Source organism: Chanodichthys erythropterus, chromosome 22 (assembly GCF_024489055.1).
Source record: "Chanodichthys erythropterus isolate Z2021 chromosome 22, ASM2448905v1, whole genome shotgun sequence".
In the NCBI taxonomy this organism is placed as follows: Eukaryota; Metazoa; Chordata; class Actinopteri; order Cypriniformes; family Xenocyprididae; genus Chanodichthys; species Chanodichthys erythropterus.
The window spans coordinates 31,424,945-31,449,555 of record NC_090242.1 but is presented as its reverse complement, the minus strand read 5'-3'; the positions used below and the strand labels follow the sequence as shown (position 1 = coordinate 31,449,555).

Sequence of the window (24,611 nt, the reverse complement as noted above, 5' to 3'; positions counted from 1 at the left end):
TAGACAACAAGGTGCTGGAGTACCAGATGCGAGTGCATGTATTTGGTAATAGTCCGTCTCCAGCAGTTGCCATATATGGGCTCAGGAGGGCTGCCCTCGCAGGTGAAAAGGACTATGGATCCGAGGCAAGGCACTTTGTGGAAAGGAATTTTTATGTGGATGATGGCCTTATCTCTCTCTCCACAGAAGAGGAAGCCATCAAGCTGCTCAAGGCCACTCAGGAAATGCTGGCTCTGTCTAATCTACATCTTCACAAGATTGCCTCCAATAAAGTGGAAGTTATGAAATCATTTCCTGCAGAAGATCTTGCAAAGGAGTTAAGGAATCTAGATCTGAGCACTGGCCTCCCACCAGTTCAGAGAAGTTTGGGGGTGAGTTGGGACATGTCTGAAGACATGTTCATCTTCCAGGTTGCAGACCAGTTGAGACCTTACACCAGACGTGGGGTTCTGTCAACGATCAACAGTTTGTTTGACCCACTTGGCTTTGCTGCACCTGTCGTAATTCAGGGCAGACTCCTGCTCAGAGCGCTAACCACAGAGTCTTGTGACTGGGACACACCTCTACCAGACGAGAAATTTAAGGAATGGAAGGTTTGGAGAGAGTCATTAAAAGAGCTTGAGCATGTCAAGATTCCCCGCACGTATGCTACAATCTCTCTCTGTCAAGCACAAAGAAAAGAGATGTGCGTCTTCTGTGATGCATCCACAAATGCTATTGCAGCTGTCGCTTACAGCAGGGTTACCAATGCAAGTGGTAATGTAGAAGTTGGTTTTATGTTTGGCAAGGCTAAACTAGCCCCCCGCCCTGAGATCTCTGTCCCCAGACTTGAGCTGTGCGCAGCTGTTCTGGCTGTAGAAATAGCTGAAACAATTGAAGATGAGATCGACACCAAACTGGATGCTGTGACTTTTTATTCTGACAGTAAGGTTGTCCTAGGCTACATCTGTAATGAATCCAGGAAGTTTTATGTGTATGTTAACAACAGGGTGCAAAGGATACGGCAATCTACATGCCCTGAGCAGTGGAAATACGTACCTACCGATCAAAACCCTGCCGACCAAGCCACAAGATCAGTTTTGGCAGCTGACCTTCCCCATAGTATGTGGTTGACTGGTCCAAAATTCTTGTTTACGACGACATCACCTGAAACTGACACTAGTCTCTTCAGCATGATAGACCCAGAAGAAGACATTGAAGTACGTCCCCAAGTCACTTCTTGTGCTACACATACTTCAAGTAAGGAGTTGGACACCAAACGATTTGAAAGATTCTCAAGCTGGCGATCGCTAACTCGTGCAATAGCAAGACTTGTGCACATAACCCATTCCTTTAAGCAGGATAGCGGCAAGAGCACTTGCAGGGGGTGGCATATATGCGTTAAGCCCTGCTCAGTCCAAGATCTGGAAAAGGCCAAGTCCATTCTTATCCACAGTGTACAAGCAGAAGCCTTCTCAGAGGAGCTGAAATGCCTTCAAGTAGGCACTGTGATTTCCAAACAAAGTCCTCTCTTCAATCTATCCCCCTACATTGATAAATCTGGCTTACTCAGGGTTGGTGGACGCCTTTCACAAGCAAACCTTGGGAGGGACGAACAGTGTCCTCTTATTCTCCCTGGTCATTGTCACATCACATCTCTACTCATTCAACATTATCACAAACAAGTTGCACATCAGGGGCGCATCTTCACTGAGGGTGCATTGAGAGAGGCTGGTTTTTGGATTATAGGTGGTAAGAGACGCATCAGTAGTGTGATCTTTCAATGTTTTCAGTGTCGCAGACTGCGGGGAAAGATTTTGACTCAGAAGATGTCTGACCTACCTCCTGAAAGGCTCAGTATGGACCCTCCATTCTCCTATGTAGGGTTAGATGTTTTCGGGCCTTGGATGGTCACCTCACGTCGAACCAGAGGAGGACAAGCAAACTCAAAACGCTGGGCAGTGCTGTTCACATGTATGAGCACTAGGGCCATACATATTGAAGTCATAGAGTCAATGGATAGCTCCAGCTTTATAAATGCTCTCCGCAGATTCTTTGCTGTTCAAGGTCCAGCAAAACAGTTGCGGTCGGACTGTGGCACCAACTTTGTTGGAGCATGCAAGGAGTTGAAGATGGAGTCAGTCACAGAAGACAGAAGGGTACAAGAGTATCTGAGTGACAGTGGATGCTCTTGGGTGTTCAACCCTCCTCACTCATCTCACATGGGTGGGAGTTGGGAACGTATGATCGGGGTTTCAAGACGGATCCTTGAATCTATGCTACAAAAACTTGGACCTTCAAAATTATCCCATGAGGTTTTGACCACCTTCATGGCTGAGGTCACAGCTATAGTCAATGCTCGTCCCCTGGTACCTGTTTCTACAGATCCAGACGCTCCTTTCATTCTGACTCCAGCAACTTTACTCACTCAAAAGACTTCCGCAGTTCCTCCTCCACCAGGAGAATTTGGTGAAAGGGACCTCTTCATTCGTCAGTGGAGGCAAGTCCAAAGCTTGGCCAATACATTCTGGAATCGCTGGAGAAAGGAATATCTCGCAACCTTGCAAAACCGTAGAAAATGGCAGAATGAGAGCTCCAATCTCCAAGTAGGAGATGTTGTGCTACTGAAAAACATTCAAGCGAAAAGGAACGACTGGCCAATGGGAATCGTGTTAGAGACATTTCCCGGGAGAGATGGGAAAGTAAGGAAAGTTGAGGTCAAAGTGGTCAAAGATGGATCGTCTAAGGTGTTCCTGCGACCTATATCGGACGTCGTTTTACTGCTGTCTGCTGGGACTGAATAGATAAATGTTATTATGCTTAATGATGGCATCTTACCAGATACCAGACGGGGAGTGTACTGTTTCCAGTGTACTTTAGTGTAGTTTAATTTTTGAGCCACTAGGTGGTGCTATTCTATGTTTTTGATAGTAACCTCTGACCTTAATAGCAGCCATCTTGTTTTACTCAGTTGATGCTGATAGTCACACGGTTAAAGCAGCTATTTTCAATCCTTTCATCATCTTTGCAATCGTTTAAAGAAGCTTTGTCTGTAAGTATTACAAGTGCTTACAAGAACGTTATCATCATCTTATATTGTTATTGGTGATGTTATTGAGGACAAATTTCATATTTAGAGAGATTATTTTCAGTACAGTGTTACATGCATCTGCTTTATTAATGTGTATAGTATATGCAGTTATCCCTTATTTGAACTGTTAAATTTCTTTAATGCACGTTCTTTAGAAACTTATTTTTTCATTTTTTATGTATTTCAGTTTTACTCTGTTCCACATATTTGAAGTGGTGGTCATAATAAATCCATGCTTTAATTCAACGTCCCTGTGGAAGGAGTTATCTATCTGCCTAGTTAAGAAGGGGAACTCTTTTACGAGGGCAGAATAATTATTATTATTATTATTATTCTGTTTTCATACTGAAATTATGTAAAGCTCATTTGCAAACATGTGTTGTGTTAATAGTGCTATATAAATAAAATTGACTTTAAAAGATGATAGAATTTCCAATTTTAGGTCAACTATGACTTTAAGGAAGATGGTTTTAGTAAACCTATACATTTCTTGCAATTCCTTTTTAAGCTAAAGTTTTTCTTTTTCAAGGAACGTCTACTTGTGTTGAACTTTCATTTTCTCATGAAGATCCTCCCCTTTTGATAAGCTATAAAATGGGCGCTGAAATGGTACAAATAAACAAAAAGACAAATATTGTTTGTAATGTTTTCTTTTTTTTTTTCATTGGATCTCCCTCTCACTGTCTCTGTTTTATTACTAAAGGACACTCTCTCAAATGTTATGAGTGCAAGGGTGAGAACAATTCTTGTGCAGATCAAACGGAACTAACATGTCCCAGTGGATCTACTCACTGCGAGAGTATAACAGCAGAGGTGGAGATTCCAGGGATCAGAAAGTAAAAGTCCTGCCATATTTTTATTCCGCCCACTGAAGCATTAATGAGATAAATAAGTGATTAATTGAGTGATGATTGAGCATTATTGAAGACACCTGATGATAACAAGCAGAATCACCAAAGGAGAAAATCACAATTTTTAAGTTACCATCATCGAGGTCAGGGTTTGTTTTAGTTGAGCTCTTGATCCTTGACTTTTTAATATTAGATTTTGTTTGGGCAATTTTAACTGCATTAAAACCAAACAGACAAGCAAAGTTAAAAGATGATCAGGTGTTGTTGGTTATGTTTTCTCAAAATCATTATTTGATCTGAATCACTGAACTCATTTAAAGCCCAATCTCTGAGTTAGATTTACATTATTGATTACAACAGCACTGTGATTCTACAGCTAAAGATCAGCTTTTACAATACATTTTTTGTTTTTTTGTTTTAAGAGTTCGGATTTAAAAAAAAAAAAAAGCAGAACTCATTTAAACACACAGACATCAAGAATCAGCCTGTGAATCTCAACAGTGGTGAGAATAATTAAGCATGTTGCAGTGCATTCTGGGAGCCACCAATCAAAATTCATCCATGCCTCCCATCATGCATTGCTGCATGAATAAATTATGATCTTAATTGTTTTAGTAATTTCATTTATTCTCACTATTAAAATTTTGCTGTTTTTATGGGACTTTTTAGTAGCTTGTTTTCTAATGTTCAGAGTTGATCTGTTGATCAGAATATGTTGCTTGTCACCGTCATTGAGATTCACAGGCTGATACTTGATGTTTGTGTGTGCCTAAAATATATATATATATATTTTTTGTGATAAAAAAAAATAAAATTCTGTATTGTATAAGCTGATCTTCAGCTGAATCACAGTGCTGCTATAATCAATAATGCAAATCTAATTCATAGATTGAGCTCTAAATGAGTTCAGTGATTCAGATCAAATAATGATTATGTGAAAACATAACCAACACCTGATCATCTTTTAACTTTGCTTGTCTGGTTGGCTTTAAAGCAGTTATAACTGCCCAAAACAAAATCTAATACTAAAAAGGCAAGGGTCAAGAGCTCAACTAAAACAAACCCTGACCTCGATGATGGTAACTTAAAAATTGTGATTTTCTCCTTTGGTGATTCTGCTTGTTATCATCAGGTGTCTTCAATAATGATCAATCATCACTCAATTAATCACTTAGTTATCTCATTAATGCTTCAGTGGGCGGAATAAAAATATGGCAGGACTTTTACTTTCTGACCCCTGGAATCTCCACCTCTGTATAACAGGGATAACAAAAGTTGGTAAGTCCAATATTACTTAAATTTACTGTTATATTTGACTAATAAAGATGTTGCTATAATTCGCTGGAGCTGCATTTCTGATGGATTTACAATTTCAATCACAAAATCTTCTGCATTGATTTTTTAAGTTGCTTTCCCTCAGATTGTTATGATTTGTATTTAAAAAAATTGAAATAAAAGTGCTAAATGTTGACATTTATAAATCAGTTTTCCATTTTAATTGGTCTTTCCTGTATCATTCATATTTTAGGTGACATTACTTATAAAGGGAAGAGTAAAAATTGTGTTTCTATCTGTCAAAGTGGGTCCAGAAACTTGGGCATTGAGACGATAAATATATCCTGCTGTAACACAGACCTTTGTAACCTCCAAGACGCAGGTATTTTGCCTATAATGACAATGCACAAATATTTTGTAAAGTCAACACACATTTTACTTTCAAAGGAAATACAATCAGAAAATAAAACAACTTTGACTAAAACGGTTTTGACTTGTCTGTCATGAACTGATTGAATGGAGCAGCTAAAGGACTGTTGTTTCATTAGATATTTTGTACAGAAAATAAAAGAATACTTGATTTCCTGCTGTAGAACTCTCTACTGTCACCAATGGAAAGAAATGTTACTATTGTGATGGACAGACATGCTCAAACACAGTGAGCTGTTCAGGGGATGAAGACCACTGCATTACAGTAACAGGTGAGAATCTGGGAAAGGAAGATGATTAAAGTCATTATCTTTTAAACTCTCTACGGTTTAAATATTAGATACAGATCACATAAACCAATGTCCAGATTATGTAACTGTTGTAGGCCAGTAAAAGCTGTGTGTGTAAACTCCCCTGATCTCAAGAGGCACTCTAGCAACATGTTGACTGCGGCCTTTAGCCTCCTCATTAGCACACCCACCTTCTACGTCAGAGACCACAGTTCAAATCCTGCTGGGAGAGGATAAGGTAGGACTGGTTACTCAGACTGAATCAACCTTTGTTTTTCTTTTCCTGGGGTCATATTTAAGAAAAAAACTGGTCATGCTGCAAAGATAAAACAATAATAAACTATTTTATTTCTTAAAAAGAGATTAAAGGGATAGTTCATAAAATGAAAATTAACTCATCATTTACTTCCCCTGGTGGTGTTCTAATGTCATATGTGCTTCTTTCTTTTTGGACTTTTTTTTTTTTTTTTTGCAATTTTAAAAAATGTTCCACTTTTGCTCGTCCATATGATGGCAGTGAATAGTGACCATCATCAAGTTTTTTAAAAAGATTCAGAACTATCAAAGAATGATCCCATGTAACTCATATCATATATTCCAAGTGTGCTGGGATGATAGGGTAAAGCAGTAAAGAAGGAGAGATTCGATCATGGTTCACTCAATCTGTCAAACCACCAAACTCCAGACAGGTTTAGTTTGTAGCATTGATCAGCGGTTTGCAGAAGCAGCAATGGCAACGAGCGATTTTTGCAGGTTGTGCAAAAAACATGAAAGTGAGTGGTATTTACACCCAGTCAAGCGATTTGTTTGCTAAACTAAAGAAGTCATTTAGCATTGTTGAGAGGTTAAAAGGAATTGGATTGACTGTCGTGCGAGAGACATCATCGTGTTATACCCGCCCAGAGCCATAGAAAGAGCTCTGTACCCGCCAATAGCGAGCAAGGTGGATAAGCCAGTCTGTGATTGGTTCCCGCAAAAGTGTAACAGATGCAGCAGAAATGAATGCACGGGTTTCCAGTAATACGAATTTGTGAAAATCCTAAATTAAGTTATCATATCTTAAGTTAAGACCTAAGATAGAGATGTTCTGTAATACGCCATGGAGAGGAAGTGGCAGCACCAGCAGATTGTTTTGGTGAAGGCTAGACGAGAGCACAATGACTCAGAGATCTAATGCTTTAAGCAGGTGTTTCCCAACCCTGTTCCTGGAGGCACACTGACTGTGCACATTTTGGATGTCTCCCTTATATTTCTGGTCTTGGAGTCTCTGCTAATGAGCTTAAGAGTTGGATCAGATGTGTTTGACTAGTCAAAGTTTGAAACTGTGTACTGTTGGTGTGCCTCCAGGAATAGGTTTAAGCTCAAGGGTGCCGAGCCGGTCCGGCAAAGGGAACCAGCACGCCGGTAAAGGCTAGAACACACCAAGCCGATGCCAATGAACTAGTGGCAACGAAAGCACTAACTTTATCAGTTAGTAAAGACAGTTTCAAGTAATATCGCAAAAATGTATAAAACAAAACATCCTCTGTAGCACCTTTAATTGCAATTTATTAGATTGTATTTTTGTTTACATGGTTAAAATGTTTACTTATAGTGGTAACCATGGAAATCTACAAATACTGTAGGCATAGCTGAACTATGGTCATTGTAGTAATGGTTCATTTTCATAAGGGACTGCCAGTGAGAGGCTGTTGCATCCATAAAATAAAACATTTGTATTCTGAAAATGTAGTTACAGAACAGAACACCAATACAAACTTTTAATGTTCAATTTCAATAAATGTAATTGCAAAAACTATGTAGACTACTATTTCATGTTGTTTGCTGTGAAATAACTCAAACATATTATGTTCTTTTGTCTTCTGTTAAGCATTGTTCAGGGCTGCGTTTCCCAAAAGCATCAATGGTTTCTTACGATACTAAATGCATGCAGTCCTAACATAGGTTATTTGTTTAATTCAATGCATATTGAATGCATTAAATTTATTGTTAATTAAACAAAATGACTGGTTAAAAAAAACACCTTAATATCGATATTTTTATTTGAGTATCGATACTTTTGATACTCAACGTCAGTATCGAGAGCTAGTTCAAGATGAGCATTTCTGGTTAAAATGTATAAAATTTGATTTTTTTTTAGAAAATGAGTAATTGTTTCTCTTCATAAGACTATTATTTATCATCTGGGATTGTGTAGAACAATTTGAATCTGCAGTGAAACTAATTTTGACCTTCAACTGTTTGGTGCCCATTGAAGTCTATTATATGGAGAAAAAAAAATCCTGAAATGTTTTCATCAAAAACTTTAATTTCTTTTCGACTGAAGAAAGAAAGACATCTTGGATGATATGGGGGTGAGTAAATTATCAGGAAAAGTTTATTTAAAAGTGGACTAATCAAGTCTCAGGTTTCAGGGTATAGGGCTGGAAGGGGAACGCAACGCAACAGGACTGAACAAGACATCACTCGAGATCACAAAGGAACACAGCAAGGTCATATATGGTGTTGTTGGTGATAATAAAATCAATTTTAATTTACATATAATTGCTGTCAGGCGGAAAACATTTTTTTTAAACACTGTGTTGTCGAAGTTGGTATTGTGTCTTTAGTTCAGACACTTGTATGTCATTATAATATGAAGATCAAGTGGAGTCACAAGGTTTTTGACCAGCGAATGACAGAGATATGTTTTGTCTGTCACTGAACAGCTGCATCTGAGACAGTCATTCAACAAAATCTCATGAAAAGATGAAGCTCTATGCACAGGATATTTAAAACAGTAACACTTTACAGTGTTCATTAACATTAGTTCACACAAACCAATAATGAACTGCACTTCTACAGCACTGGTAATTTAAAGTTCACCTTTTACTAATACATTATTGTAGATGTTAACATTAGTTAATGCACTGTGAAGAGAAAATGTACCACTAGCTTGTAAAAATAGTAGTAAGGCAATAATAAAACTGTGTTAAACACTACACATTGACTTAAATGCATCATTTTACACCAACTAAGCCATGATGCATGATGAAAGATGCGCCAGTGATTCAACTTGCTTTAATATTTTTTAAATATACAATATTTTGTATTTAAAATACTATGATATAAAAGTAGCAATAAATTGTCTGGATTTGATTGAGGAACTTGTGGATTTCTTAAAATATGGGGAAATACAAAGCAGGAGCGAAGCCCAAATTTGTTTGCTGTAGTTTAAACAAACACAAATATTGGTGTAGAACACAAGGAGAAAAAGTCCATGCTGCAGCACCTGCACTCGCAGCGCCCTCTTCTGGCCTTGAGTTGCTCTTACATATTTATCACCTCTACCCTCCTTTACCTGTAGAGGGAGCACAAACATAAAGGGAAGGAACACTTTATTTCAATAGTCCACTTTAGACATTCTACTGACTTTACAACTCCTTGTCAACTAGCAGTCATTAGTACTGTTTGCTTAATGTCTGCTAACACATTCAGATGCTCCCCAACAGACATTCTACTGACTATAAGTAAATCAGCAAGAACATGTCATATTATTCTACTAAAAAATTGTAAATTGAAATTTTGTAATAAAGTGTAACCTTTATATTTATTTATAAATGTATGTTCTTCTAAACAAATAATCCATCAGACTCGTGCACATTTTTGTGTGCATTTTTATAGTATGAACATCACAGCTCACTTGACATGGCGGTGATGACAAGTTTTGATTATTTTCTATTTGTAAGTAAGTAAAAAAATATTTCAGGTTGTTGCTTGATCTTAATCAGAAGTAGAACTTTTATTTGTCCTTTTGAGTCATTCAGTTTCTCTCTGCGCAGGAGCCAACACACCTGCAATAAGATGTATGCAATAAGTTTTTTTTTTTTTTTTTTTTGTACTGTCATATGCATTGTGAACATAATGATAATGATAAAAGGAAAGAACAGTGCAAAAAAAAAAGTAAGGGAACAAAGAGAGAAACTATGGGAGGAAACTAGATTTTTCCTTCTTTACGTAATTAAATAATTATCATACATTTTTCTTGCATTATTACATTTCATACATTATTTTGAAAATGAAATGTGTGTGTGTGTGTCCATAAAATGAAAGCCACTGGGGTTCAGTGTTGTTTGGACCCAAACATTCGTTAAAATATATTGTGTTCTGCAGAAGAAAGAAAACCACACATACTTTAATTTACACATAGATTTAGTTATTACCTGTTAATTTGTGAGTATGTAAAGTTATTGAGAAACCATAGTTCTGTCAGCTTTTTACTTAAATATACTTTATTATACCAGGTGAAAAAAAAAAAAACAACATTTCTATAATGTACTTAAAGTGCTCTATATTTGTGCAATAATTTTGTACTTAATATACTAAAAATTATTATTTAGTACTTCTTAAGATAGTCTTAGTCTTAAGTGCACGTAAATAGAGCACTTTAAGTACATTATTGAAATGTACTTTTTTTCACCTGGGATAAATATCCATGCATTTTCCAAGCTGCTTGTCTGATGAGTGATTACATGGATTCTGGAGCCTATTGGGTAAAATATATTCTGTTTATTTATGTCTCTTTATATATATTAATTGTAGTTTTTGAAGTGGAAAATTTTAACGTTGTCATTTTTTTTTTTCAATATATATTTCACAGAGCATGTATGACTCTGTATGTTTGATTTGACCTTCTTGTAAGAATAAAAACCTTTTAAAGACACCTTGTTTGTTTTTCCAAATTATAATTAAGTTTAATTTTATCCATGACAAATTGGCGACAAGGATGGAATCTCCTGAGTGGTAATTTTCTGCCAGGATGTTATCTATTAAGTTGTAACCCTTTGTAACCCTAAAACACAAAATGCAATGTATAATTCAAGTAAAACACCTGTGAAAAATCGGATAATACGGATAATTCCTTCATATTAACACAGTAAACTGTGCTCTATTTTTACAGACTTTCTTAGAGTGTATAGCACACTAAAACCCAATACACTGCCTAAAACCGTAATTGTTGAAAATGTGTAGTTTTACTAGTTAATAAGAAAATACATAAATGTAATTGTTTAGAAATGTGTAACTGTTCAATAATTCAATGTTGAATTTAAAAATAAAAATATCTGATCATAAAGATGTTTATATTACTTTCACAAATAAAATATGTTTATATTATTTTTTTATAAACAAATCTAAATTAACATATTTCAAATCATATTTTTTTATATGCATTCTATGCTATAGAGTACCTCAGGGGTGACGTGTTTTTGTAGGCCAACCCGGAAGTTAGCGGCGCACGGATTCCCTCGATCTAAAGCCTATGCAGACTTTTGGAAAATCACAAAAAATAAGCTGTTTAACAAAGGGTTATGACACTTACACGTTTAGTCTATCAAGATAATCTTTACAAGTTAACACAACATTTATACATTTTGACACCTAAATAAAGTCGTCAGATATAAAAGGCTAACAGTAGGCTATAAACGGACTACAGCACACCATGGTCGCGGATCAACGTCACCACCACCAAGCTTCCTCAAACTTTATTTAAAAAACAAGTTGATTTATAAACATGCTCGCTGGTTATGATCTGTGCTGTGTATGAATACTTATCCACTTTTTCATGAGAAATGCTGTCCAAATGTCCTGTTTGTCATGATGACGTCTAAAGTCCTTTTAGCAACTTGTTAACAACCGCCGTTTTTAAGACACAAGTAAAAACCCATAGACTTTAGGTCGATGGAACCAGAAGTCCTAAAATGCTAACTCGCTTCTGGGTTTTGCATACAAAAACATCACTTAACACATTCAACACAACGTCATTTAGCAACTTTTAGCAACAAATCCACCCACCTTTAGCACCTTCCCCTGAAAATTAGTTGGCACAACTGGAACACACCCACTGCATAACTAACTCTCCTGCTCACAGCAATAGCCGTTTTTCCATCGCCGGGCCGAACGTTTCTTTGGTAAGGAACGGTTCCAGTTGTGTTTCCACTTGAGCCTGGAACTGCACAGCATGATTACTAACTGTTCTCGGCCCAGAACACTTGTCTGTTGCCTGGCTACCAGTTTATCTGTAGCTGGTTAAGCGCTCTATTTGAACGACGTAAACACGAATTAATAATAAAATTAAAAGAAATAATAAATCAATATTAATACAATGACAATATATTAATACAATACAATTCTGCAAAAAAAAGTAAGACATTCATGAAAATCTTTTTGATGAAATCCGAGAGCTTTCTGTCATTGACAGCCATGCTACCACTTCAAAGCTTCAGAGATCGTAAAACTAATCTATATGAATTTAATAGTTTAGTCCAAATTTTCTGAAGAGTGTAGTGCAAATAAACATATTTATGATATTAATAAAGTTAAAGAAGATAAAAATGCAGATATTAAATGGCATATATATGAGAGATGGTAGTCAGAAACGGTAGTGCAAATAAACATTTATGAAATAGACATTCTCAACTATATTTCTTGAATGTAAAAGAAAAAAAACAGCAAAAGAAATAATACACATCTATTGGTATGGCCAAGAACTGGCAGAGCACCCATAGCGTGCGTCTCAATCAGCTCCCTAGTTCACTATTCAGGGCACTAATCAGGGAGTCGGCCACATTCATTTAAATGGTATACTGATACACGACCTAGGAAGCTAAGGAGCTGTTTGAGACGCAGGGATAGTTTGTAGGGGTCTTTCTCGTCTACTTACTTTCTCTTCGTCGTCTTGTGTGCTCGTCGTGTTTTGTGCTTGAGCGCCACCAAGTCGTGTTTTACTGTAACTTCAGCAGCTCCAGGCACGTGAAAAAAAGCACCAATCTCATTGGTCGGCCAGTTTTTAACGCGGAGCGTCAAACCAAAAAAACAAACCCGAGGCGTTTTTTTAAAAAATGCCGCTTTTATGCCTCGCGTTTTTTGCATCGGTGTGCACACTCACATTGGCGCCCGTTGTTTAGTCACAAGGCGTTAAACGTCGGTGAAAATCGCGCGCAAAATTTGTCCCGGTGCGAACAGGCCTTTATTCAGCAAGTTCTCACCTTCACTCACTCAAGAAAATACAGAAATTATCATCAAAGCGCAGCACATCCTCTGGGTCCTCCAAAAGTCTCTCCACCATCAACCGTCACTGCTCTTTATCTTATATAATTAATAAATGTAAATGTAAACTTCAAAAAGGTTTGAAGTTAGGACACCAGTGGGGTTTTCCTAAAGTTAACCTCCTGAGACCTGAGAGATTGCCTGGTGTGCATTTTATAATTGTTCTTGCTATTTGGGATATGTAGGACCTAATAAGTATAATACCTAAAATTTGTTTTTGTACAGGAAGTAGTTTTTGCAGAAAAAGATGTCCTCATGTGAGGACAGTGGGTCTATCATAACTTTTTGAAATATTATTTGCTGTTGGAGCCAGAAGGTCCTAATTAGTCAAAATTCAAAATTTCAGCTTAATACAATAAGTAGTTCTTTCAAAAATGAATGTCCTCATATGAGTACAGTGGGTCTATCTTACTGTATGACACACATAGACTCCATTGGTACAAAAAGTTAATTTGACACATTTTCACAGTTTATTTGAAAATGTAAACATCAGAGTGTAAAGCCTACATAAAATGTAAACAGCCTGAAACGTATGGAGTCAAATTAATGCCTTAAAGTTTTGCACAAAAATAAAGTTTTGCAAAACACAAAAAAGAATTGAGCAATAAAAAAATGTTTTGCAAACAAAAATAAAGAATTGCAAAGGAAAAATAAAGTATTGAGCAGAAAAAAATAAGTTTTGCAAACAAAAATAATAAATTGCAAAATAAAATAAAGTAGTGCAAAAATAAAAATATAATCAATTACAAAAATCAATGACAGCTGTAATCCTATTTTATCTTTGCCACATATTTTTCATGCTCAAACCTACTAAATCATTTGCAACGCTCATTTTATTCTGCGTTTCAGTCAAGCGTGCGCTCACGATACCGGTTTTCTTTTGCGCTGCAGTGTTCTGCGCGGATCTCTTTATGGCACTGGTTTGACGTGGGGGTGGAGTCAAGAAACGGAGGCACGCCCCCGCGAAACACGTCATCGGCAGGAGACGCAGATCGCAACAGAACAGATCAAGCATAGAGACAGAGCGCATTTATTATAATCTGAAAACCATGCCCACCGGGGGAAAAATCAATCCAACCGTCTCCATTGACTTTGTAATGCATGAGGCTGCCTCCTTGTCTTTTCTGACTCATTACAAAAAACAGAACAATGCCTAAAAGCTGCTGTGTGACAAGGTGTACAGCTAACAAGCTAAAAAACCCAGAAATAAGTTTTTATAAGCTGTCGACCCCAGAAACCGAATGTTTAAGGACACAAAAGTGGATACAGGCAGTGAGACAGAGCGCAACGGGTCATATTACTATAAGAAATGCGTTGGAGGGGGTCGTAATCGGCGACAACATATGCTAAACAAACCAACAAAAACAAACCATTCATTATTTTTCACCATGTCAAAGAATTATTTCACCTGTCGCCGATTACGTTCCCCTCCAATGCATTTCGCGGGGGCGTGCCCCCGTTTCTTGACTCCACCCCCACGTCAAACCAGTGCCATAAAGAGATCCGCACAGAACAGTGCAGCGCAAAAGAAAACCGGTATCGTGAGCGCACGCTTGACTGAAACGCAGAATAAAATGAGCGTTGCAAATGATTTAGTAGGTTTGAGCATGAAAAATATGTGGCAAAGATAAAATAGGATTACAGCTGTCATTGATTTTTGTAATTGATTATATTTTTATTTTTGCACTACTTTATTTTATTTTGCAATTTATTATTTTTGTTTGCAAAACTTATTTTTTTCTGCTCAATACTTTATTTTTCCTTTGCAATTCTTTATTTTTGTTTGCAAAACATTTTTTTATTGCTCAATTCTTTTTTGTGTTTTGCAAAACTTTATTTTTGTGCACAACTTTAAGGCATTAATTTGACTCCATAGAAACGTGGCTAAAATGTAAACAGCCTGAAACATGGCTAACATGGCTAATAAAACAGCTAAAGTGCAAACTGTAACAGTAACAAACAGTTGAATTCAGCAGAGCAGCATCTGAACTGTGGCTTTTTTTCTAACTAGCTGCCTCTATCTTTCCAGCCTGTCTGGAATAGCCCCTATTGGCCGGTGTGAAATGCTGCAAAGCAGTTTCGTTCACTTTGCAAGCACAGATGCACATTGCATGTCATGCATCGCACACGGGATTTCCCAGTGCAGCCTTGTGCTCTGCAACGCATGGGGTTTTTCAAGGCCACCATCTCCGGGAGATGAGCAGCACTGGAACGGACTGAGATATGGGGGATTGGAGCGACCCGAGATTTTTTGCCTGGTGGTGGAAGGTGTCCGTTCTCATTCTCTTCTTCTGTGACACGAGCACCTTCATGAAGAACATCACGCTTGCTGAGGAATACCTGAGCCACTACCATGCGAAACTCAAGAAACTTCATGATAGATTTCCTTGGGGTGCCATTTTCCTGGTTATCTCTGCGATACAGCAGCCAGCTGTTGGCAAGGGCAAGATCCGTGAAATGCATCAGCATGCGAATTGTCCACTTCTTTGTCCGCACAGACATTCGGTAGTAGCTCATCATTCTATCTGACATGTCTACACCTCCCATCTTTGAGTTGTACTCACGCACGATGCTTGGTCTTGTCACGGTCACATACTTTTTTCCCTTCTTGGACCACCGCTGGCAAGTATCTTCTGGCTGCTCTGAGTGAACAGTGGAGAGCATCACAACTGGCTTGTTGTCGTACCACTTGACCACGCATAGTTTCCCATCTGCCCTGGTTACTGTGGAGACGGCACCTCTCCCTTGGTGTTTCAGGGTTTTGTCATCGGGTAACTTGTTCATTGCTTGTTTGACTCGGCCCTTCATCACTGTACCAGTAAGATAAATATCATCCTTCAGCATGTGGTCAACTGCTTGTATGGTGGTAAAGAAGCGATCACAATACACTTGTGTGCCAGCAGTGAGGGTTTCGGAAAGACGTTTGATGACTAGTGTTCCTAGACCCAATCCATCTGAGTCCTGAACCTTCGAAGCCAGGGTTTTTGAACCTTGATAGACTTCAAAGTCTAGCACGAGTCCATCCACAGATGCCAGCACAAAGTTCTTCATTCCCACTGGATTTGGCTTTAGTGGCACGTATTGTCGGAATGGACAGGCCCCTGTAAACGGGATCATCTGCTCGTCTATTGAGACGCATTCTGGACGAACCTGAAGGCGGCAGCCGGTAAGTATACGGTCCATAAAAGGCCTCACCTTCCAGAATTTGTCGGTTTCCCTCTTATCTTCTGATACATCATAGTCAATAACTACTTTCAGATGGCTCCTAAGTTTGAAGAAGCGATCACGTGACATTGTGTTACTAATGGCGGGGATCTGTAGGGCATTGGACCAAAACATCCTTATCTGTGGATAAGGCACGCAAGACATCAAGATTGCTGCTCCAAAAAAGTGATAAATCTCATCTACCGAAGTTGAGAGAGATCTCCCACTGTTACCCAGTGACATGGCATTTGTGCAGTCAGCAATGAGTTTCATCAGGTCTGAGTCAATGTACTGCTCCACATAATCCAGTGGCTGCCAACCTGTTCGCTCATCTTTCAGTCCATCATCTCCATCCTGAAACTGGACCAAATTTGGTCTAAATGGAGCAGACCTCCAGCGTTCTCCACGTCCAGCATTCCTTGGTTCTGGTCTGGGCTCTCCATGTCTCTGATCTTCCTCATCCAGCTCATCATTCTCAATATGCTGTTGTTTACGTCCACGTCTGTGCACTTGTGCATGATTTGGCTGACTTTCATTCTCAGAGTCAGTATCTTCAGCTGCATCAGGCGGTGTGTACTCTTCACCGGAATCATCTCCTGATGAATCAGGTGGCGAAAAATCAGGATGCTCATCCATGAGGTCAACATCTTGTAAAATGACTTCGTCCACAGCATGATCATTATCTTCCCCATCTGAGAGGTCCTCCTCTCAGATGGGGAAGATAAACAAAGTTGTTTGCAATTGCCATGAGCAATTGTTCTGCTCTTGACAATGAAAGTTTTGCTGTAATAACGTAAAAAAAATTAGAGATCCAGCTGGGGTTTGAGTAGGCCTATCTGCCGATATCCGATATTTACTAGAATGATTTGCCAGGATTCTAGCATGATTCACCCTGATAAACCATATTGTAGTATTATTTACTATGATTTACCATGATTTACTCTGGTCACACACACACACACACACACCCACACACATACACACACACAAAGTAAAATGTTGTTTTTTCAATGCTAATGCGTCTAAATCCATCTAAATATTCCCATGTTTAGCTAACCACATGGTAGAAAAAATAACGTTATATAGTCCCAATGTCCTCAAACGAGTGCTTCACATTTATTGATGTCCTAGAGTGCTACTATTACTAAAATATGTCAAATTTTAATCCCCATATGATGATAGAGACAGTATTGTACATAAATACATTTGTTTCATTCATATAATTTGAATAGATTTTTACCTGGGTCATTTTTCTTTATGGAACTGGAGTAGAAGTTTTTTGCTGATATTCCAGCCATTGTGTTCTCACTGACAGTGGTGTAATGTTGTGATATCACCACAAGGTGGTGTGGGCAGTGTCCCTAAATGTGGCCAACAGGTCTAAGATTTACAAAATTGACTATCATTGTGTCAAGAGGCAAAAATGTAATGTCCTCATATGAGGTCGCAGGGTCTCAGTAGGTTAAGACAGCTTTTAGGATTTTTTTGTCGATGCTTCTGTAACACCCGTTTCCTATCCATAGTTAAGATAAGATTATGCTCTTATAAGAAATGTCATTCTGTAATAGCTTTTGTCCTAAATGAGGTCCTAACTGAAATTGCTATGGTTACCAAACAGATAAGATAGGATTCTTAAGTTAAAGGGTTAGTTCACCCAAAAAGGAAAATTCTGTCATTTATTACTTGCCCTCATGCCGTTCTACACCCGTAAGGCCTTCGTTAATCTTCGGTACACAAATTGAGATATTTTAGTTGAAATCCGATGGCTCAGTGAGGCCTCCATAGGGAGCGATGACATTTCCTCTCTCAAGATCCATTAATGTACTAAAAACATATTTAAATCAGTTCATGTGAGTACAGTGGTTCAATATTAAAATTATGGAGCCACGAGAATATTTTTGGAGTGCTTCAGGAAGCATCGGAGCACAAATGAATCGAATCATGATTCAGATCGCCTGTCCAACTGCCAATGGCTGAAATCACGTGACTTTGGCGCTCCGAACAGCAGATTCGATACACTGATTCATTTGTGCTCCGATGCTTCCTGAAGCAGTGTTTTGAAATCGGCCATCACTAAATAAGTCCTTATTTTGTTTTTTTGGCACTCCAAAAATATTCTCGTCGCTTTATAATATTAAGATTGAGCCACTGTACTTACATGAACTGATTTAGAAGTGTTTTTAGTACCTTTATGGATCTTGAGAGAGGAAATGTCTTCGCTCCCTATGAAGGCCTCACGGAGCCATCGGATTTCAACTAAAATATCTCAATTTGTGTTCCGAAGAACGGCATGAGGATACCCACACAGCAGGAGACTCCTAGGCGGATCCGCATTCAAGTCGCCAAACCCGCGTGACTGTCCCATTCGTTTTGGCGCCACACAGAGGATCACCTCCGCCGGACGGCGCCGTAAATTTTACTGTCAATCAGCGGATCCTGAGCAGACCCATGTCGGATCCGCAGACGCGCCTTTACTGTAATGGTTGTATCATTTTGGGGGTACCAAACGGAGAGGTAAGGTTTTAATCGCGGATGCGGAGCGGACACAGCGCGGAGCCAAGGCGGGTCTGTGATCCACCTTAATTGCAGATGCGTCACTGCGCGCAAGTGGACGCCGATACGGGTCCATTCACGGATACGTTCCGGAAGCCGCGATACCTCTGCGGCCGATCCGCCACGGAGTCCTTTTGCTGTGTGGGTAAGTAATAAATGACAGAATGTTTGGGTGAACTAACCCTTTAAGATCTTTCTGTAATTCCCAGCCTGTTGTCACCTGGGGCTGGTTAAAAATGAATGCTTAGGTGGTTATTTTCAAGTATTTCTCATAATATGTTGATATATTAAAAATTTAAGAGTGTGCTCCACACCCATATTTTTAGCTTGTATAAAATTAAACTACAAATTTAATTTCATCAACATACTGCCTCAGAGCAGCTCTAACAGTAGGACTCAATGAAAATGTTTCATTGTTTTGTCACTATATGTTTACATATCACTATTGCACAAGTGTGATAAAGGTCCCTCTAGCTGCCTTGTATTTTATTTTTAACCTTAATCTTAAAGGACAACATCTTTTCACACAAATGATCTAATAACATTTAAGGAAGAGAAAAATATTTTTGCTGCATATGATCTTTGCAAATAATAATACTCTTCAAAATTTCTATACTTTGTTTATGTTAGCCCACTTTTCAGTTCTTTAATGTGTTTATTTATTTTGATGTTATCTTTGCTATTATTCTTGCTTTTGTACTCCTTGCTTTCTTATGTTAAAAATCTACAATCTACAAGAGAAATAAATAAAGAGAAATATATTGTACCTAACAGGCTCCAGCATATGTAATCAAGCAGCTTGGAAAAGGCATTGATTATATTTTTCTTTTTTTGGGCCACACAAAATAAAAATAAAAATCATATTCAAATCATATTCTTCACGCTAATTTTTAGTAAAATGTTAGTCATGTGCTTGAGATTGTGATGAAAATGAAACTCCTCCTGATGTTTTCAAAGGCTCGTGGTTCATAATTTCAGAAAAAACGAAAGTTATGGTTAAACTAGTGATGCGAGAAACGAAGCTTTCCAAAGCTTCGAAACAATTTAAGCAATTGATTCGCAAAACGATTCACTGTTTCGAAGCGTTCGACACGCCACTCGCTGGTGTCCCCTGCTGGTCAGAACAATGTAAATGCAGCAAAAACTCAGACCAAACATGCATACAAAGATTAGATTAGACATCACGTGTCTGTATAATATGTGTTCTTTTATCAGTTTTCAGGGCTTGTTTTGTTTGTTTCATGGATGGCTCAGCTAAACAGGCCAGACTATTAGCCTAAGTACTATTATTCCTTTTAATTTTACTAATGTCTAATACTAAAACGTCTACAAATGTATAAAACTAATCAGAGATCAGGTAAAACCCACAGACATTGGTTCGCCACTGGGGGCGATATCATTGAATCCGCATGATTTAATGGGTTCACAGAAATCGCCCCCGAGGGGTGAACCATTGAAATTTCAAAATGTTTTAAAACAGTTATGACGCAACGAAGCCTCGTTTACTGAACTCACTTAGGCAGTTTGATTCATGCTCCGAATCACTGATTCGAAACAAAAGATTTGTTTCGAAATCACCCATCACTTGTTTAAACAGGATGTATCATGACTCACAGTGTGTACTTATTTAAATTCTTTAACGTTGGAACAATATGCACCATATGAAGTATGTGTGATTTTTTTTTTTCTTCTTCTGCAGAACACAAGAATATATTTTAAAGAATGTTTGGATCCAAACAAAATTGAACCCCACTGACTTTCATTTTTCAAAATATCTACTTTACTGCAGAAGAAAGATAATCATAGAGGTTTTGAATGACCTGGTTGGTTTTAAGTAAACCTAGTACACATTGTAGTAGTTTCCATATGAAACCATCATTTATCATTAACTGGCAAGTAAATTAAGAAAGTTTAAGTTTCTGTTTCATTTTCTTTCATTTTCTCATGAAGACACTCCTCTTTTTATAAGCTATATAATGGGCACTGAAACAAACGCATTATTTCATTCTCCTCCTGATCAAAGATGGATCTGCAAATCTCAGTTTTTCTTCTCTTCATTCTTTTCACTGCAGGTACAAAGACAAATAGTGTTTTTGATGTTTTTAATTATTAATACAGATCATTACATGTTCTCTCTCACTGTCTCTTTTTTATTTCTACAGGACACTCTCTGAGATGTTATGAGTGTATGGGTCTGACAGGTTCTTGTGATCAAACGGTACAAACATGTCCCAGTGGATCTTCTCAGTGCATGAGTACAACATCTGTGACACAAATCGGTGAGTCCAATATGATTGAGATTTACTGTTATATTTGACTGATGGAGATGCTGCTATAATTAACTTGTTTTTATGGCAGAATTTACCGTTTTAATCACAGAATATTCTACATAGATTTCTGATATTTAATTTGTTTTTTTATTATGATTATTATTTATATTTTAAAAAATAGTTTGAAATAAAAGCTACATTTGGATATATTTATAAATCAGTTTTCCAGTTTAACTGGTCTTTCCTGTATCATTTATATTCTTTAGGTGACATTACTTCTAAAGGGACAATTAAAAATTGTGCTGCTGCCTGTGTAAGTGGGTCCATGAATATTGGCATTTCAAAGACGTCTACTTCCTGCTGTAGCTCAGACTTGTGTAACGCCCAAGATGCTCCAGGTATTGTGCTTCAATGATCATGTGCAAATGACTTCTGTTAAGTCAACACTCATTTTACTTCCAAATGACATTCAATCAGAAATTAAAGGATTAGTTTGCTTTCAAATTAAAATTTCCTGATAATTTACTCACCCCCATGTCATCCAAGATGTCCATGTCTTTCTTTCTTCATTCGAAAAGAAATTAAGGTTTTTGATGAAAACATTCCAGGATTTTTCTCCATATAGTGGACTTCAATGGAGCCCAAACGGTTAAAGGTCAAATTTACAGTTTCATTGCAGATTCAAAATGTTCTACGCGATCCCAGATGAGTAATAAGGGTCTTATCTAGAGAAACTGTTGCTCATTTTCTTTAAAAAAAAAAAAAAAAAATGATATAAGTTTTAACAATAAATGCTCATCTTGAACTAGCTCTCTTCTTCTCTATTTGAATTCCAGCAGTGTAGACGCTGCTAAGTGTATTACTGCCCTCCACAGGTCAAAGTTTGAACTAATTGTTATATACTTGCACTAGCATATTGCATATAAAAATTAGTTCAAACTTTGACCTGTGGAGGGCAGTAATACACTTAGCAGTGTCTACACTGCTGGAATTCAAATAGAGAAGAAGAGACCTAGTTCAAGATGAGCATTTATGGTTAAAACATATACAAATTTTTTTTTTTTTTTTAGAAAATGAGCAATGGTTTCTCTAGATAAGATCCTTATTTCTGGTCTGGGATTGCTGTGAACTGTAATTTTGACCTTCAACCATTTGGGATCCATTGAACTCCACTATATGGAGAAAAATCCTAGAATGTTTTCATCAAAAACCTTAATTTCTTTTTGACTGAGTAAAGAAAGACATGAACATCTTGGATGGCATGAGGGTGAGTAAATTATCAGGAAATTTTAATTTGAAATTGAACTAATCCTTTAAAAAGGTGTGTCTTTGTCTGTCATGAACTGATTGAATGGAGCCGCTATTGTTTCATTAGATCTTTTGTACAGAAAATAAAATAAAAGAATACTTGTTTCCCTCTTTAGAGCCTGTTCTGAATGGAAAGAAATGTTTCTATTGTGATGGACAGAGCTGCTCAGCCATATTGAGCTGTTCAGGAACTGAAGACCGCTGCGTTAAAGCAACAGGTGAGAATCTGAAAAAAGAAGATTAAAGTCATGGGGCCCTGTTTTAATGATCTAAGTTCATGGTCTGAAGCGTATGGTGCTGGTCATAATCCTCTTTTGCTAGTTTTACAACAGAAAAAATTTTCAGCGAATGACAATGGTTGTGTCTAGTCTCTTAATCAGTCATGGGTGTGTTTTGGGTGTAACGTGCAATAAACCTGACATGAACTGTGCCATAAATGTTGTTTCTTATGCACAAACAGCATTAAAAAAGTTTTCTATTCCACCATATTGTGCATTGCAGTTTCCCCTATTCATAACTAATAGGAGTGAAGCGTCTTTCTATATAAATAGTCTTTATTTGATATTACTAACTTTGTTGGTCAATGGTGGAGTCCTTTTCAGTTGCCTCAAAATAGCAACGCGCCAACAATGCGCCTGAACACTCATTTTCAGACCAGCACGCCCATAGACGAACAGATGGGTGCTAGTGTATTTGCTATTTAAACAACGTGGACGCTGGATGTGAATATGATAACTGCGTTGGGCTGGAACTAGCAAAAAACACTTGCGTCGCACCTGCCGTCGCATTGCGCCAAGTGTATGATAGGGCCCATGATCTTTTAAACTGTCTTAGGTTTAAACATTTGACACAGATCACATATACCAATGTCCAGCTTAGACTGAATCAACCTTTGTTTTCTTTCTTTTCATCAGCGACTTTTGGAGGCCAGTCAGCTGTTGTTAAAGGCTGTGTCTCTAAATCAGTTTGTGATGCCGCAACGTCAGTTAGTGATTATGCGAGCATCTCATGTTGTGAGGGGAACCTGTGTAACGGTGCTCAGAGTGTCTCCCAGAGCTTCCTGTTCCTCTGCTGTTCTCTGCTCTCCTACTTCCTGCTGCACTGAATCCAGCAGCTCTTCATCCTACAATCAGACACACTGTACTGAATATAGAGCTTGTATTTTCTCTGTACAATCTGAAATTCTGATGTTAAAATTTATTAAATAAAAATACAAAATATTAAAAAACATCACATTGTCCTTGAGGTCATATTTAATAAATCTTTTCATGCTGTAAAGAAGTTCAGAAGTTCAAATAATATCTTTTTTTTCTTTTTTTTTTTTTTTACAAAAGTGAATTAATAAACTTAGAAGAATGTATGATTATGTATGTTCCCTTACTTATTTTGCACTTTTCTTTCCTTTTGTCATTGTTTTCCTTAGGTAAATTTCCCCCCCCCGATATTTCAGGCACTTTTGGGTCCGTGAACATGCTCAAAAACTCTTGAAACTTTGCACACACGTAGAAATCGTCGGCCACCAGGGCCACAAGCACACCCTTTTATATGGTTGTATTTGAGGGGCTTTGTAGCGCACCCCTTTTCACCTACAGAACCAAGCTTCATACAGTTATAGAGTCATAAGCCAGCCCAACATGAAGTCAGCTATTCAGGGTTATTTAAAAAGGGAAACAGAAAGTCTGTTATAACTTCTGCATACATTAACTGATTTGGATGAAACTTCAGCTGTGTGTTTATTGTACACTCTCAAAAATGCTGGGTTCTTTCAACCCAAGTTTGGGTCAAAAATGGACAAACCCAACCATTGGGTTAAATTTTTAAATGCATTTTTTTAACCCAACGGTTGGGTTTGTCCATATTTGACCCAAATTTGGGTTGAAACAACCCAGCATTTTTTAGAGTGTAGGAGCCTGATCACATGGACATGACTATTGTGAGTCAAAGTCAAAGTACCACCACCTGGCAGCAGGAAGTGTATCACTTTCAAAATGCATTGAAATACCTCTCTTATTTTTACCTGATTTGCTTCAGTCTTCATCAGAATAATGTCAAGACATGGCAGATGTAGACCTGTGAAAGGATTCATGATATGTTGAATACTGTTGCCATGGCAATATTTCAAACTTTTATTATATTCTTGTGGGTTTGTAATATGTGTGGGTTTTCTGCCAAAAAGCTGTCTCTCTTTTTTTTTTTTTTTTTTTTAGTTTCATCAGAAGCCGGTCCCTTTTAAAGTTTCAGTCTTGTCTGACAACTGAATATGTTGGAGTTTGTT

General features: G+C 37.7%; 3 protein-coding genes across 3 annotated transcripts in view; 2 read left to right on the top strand and 1 right to left on the bottom strand.

Annotated features, from left to right (window-relative positions):
* The window catches only part of LOC137012689 (fulditoxin-like), a 101,942-nt gene that overhangs the window by 18,255 nt on the left and 59,076 nt on the right, over positions 1–24,611 (top strand). The window lies entirely within an intron of this gene.
* On the bottom strand, positions 15,048–16,841 carry LOC137013272 (piggyBac transposable element-derived protein 3-like). Its single transcript, XM_067376957.1, has one exon. It carries the CDS (start codon positions 16,839–16,841, stop codon positions 15,048–15,050), a length of 1,794 nt encoding a protein of 597 aa, XP_067233058.1.
* LOC137012686 (urokinase plasminogen activator surface receptor-like) lies at positions 20,693–23,566 on the top strand. Its single transcript, XM_067376073.1, has 5 exons — positions 20,693–20,830; positions 20,921–21,037; positions 21,295–21,426; positions 22,453–22,554; positions 23,251–23,566. Exons 1-5 carry the CDS (start codon positions 20,782–20,784, stop codon positions 23,439–23,441), a joined length of 591 nt encoding a protein of 196 aa, XP_067232174.1. The 5' UTR covers positions 20,693–20,781; the 3' UTR covers positions 23,442–23,566.

Coding starts and splice junctions, on each gene's coding strand:
- LOC137013272 (XM_067376957.1), bottom strand. CDS start 16,841: ATGGATGAGCATCCTGATTTTTCGCCACCTGATTCATCAGGAGATGAT.
- LOC137012686 (XM_067376073.1), top strand. CDS start 20,782: ATGGATCTGCAAATCTCAGTTTTTCTTCTCTTCATTCTTTTCACTGCA. Junction 20,831..20,920: donor CTTCATTCTTTTCACTGCAG/GTACAAAGACAA, acceptor TTATTTCTACAG/GACACTCTCTGAGATGTTAT. Junction 21,038..21,294: donor AACATCTGTGACACAAATCG/GTGAGTCCAATA, acceptor TATATTCTTTAG/GTGACATTACTTCTAAAGGG.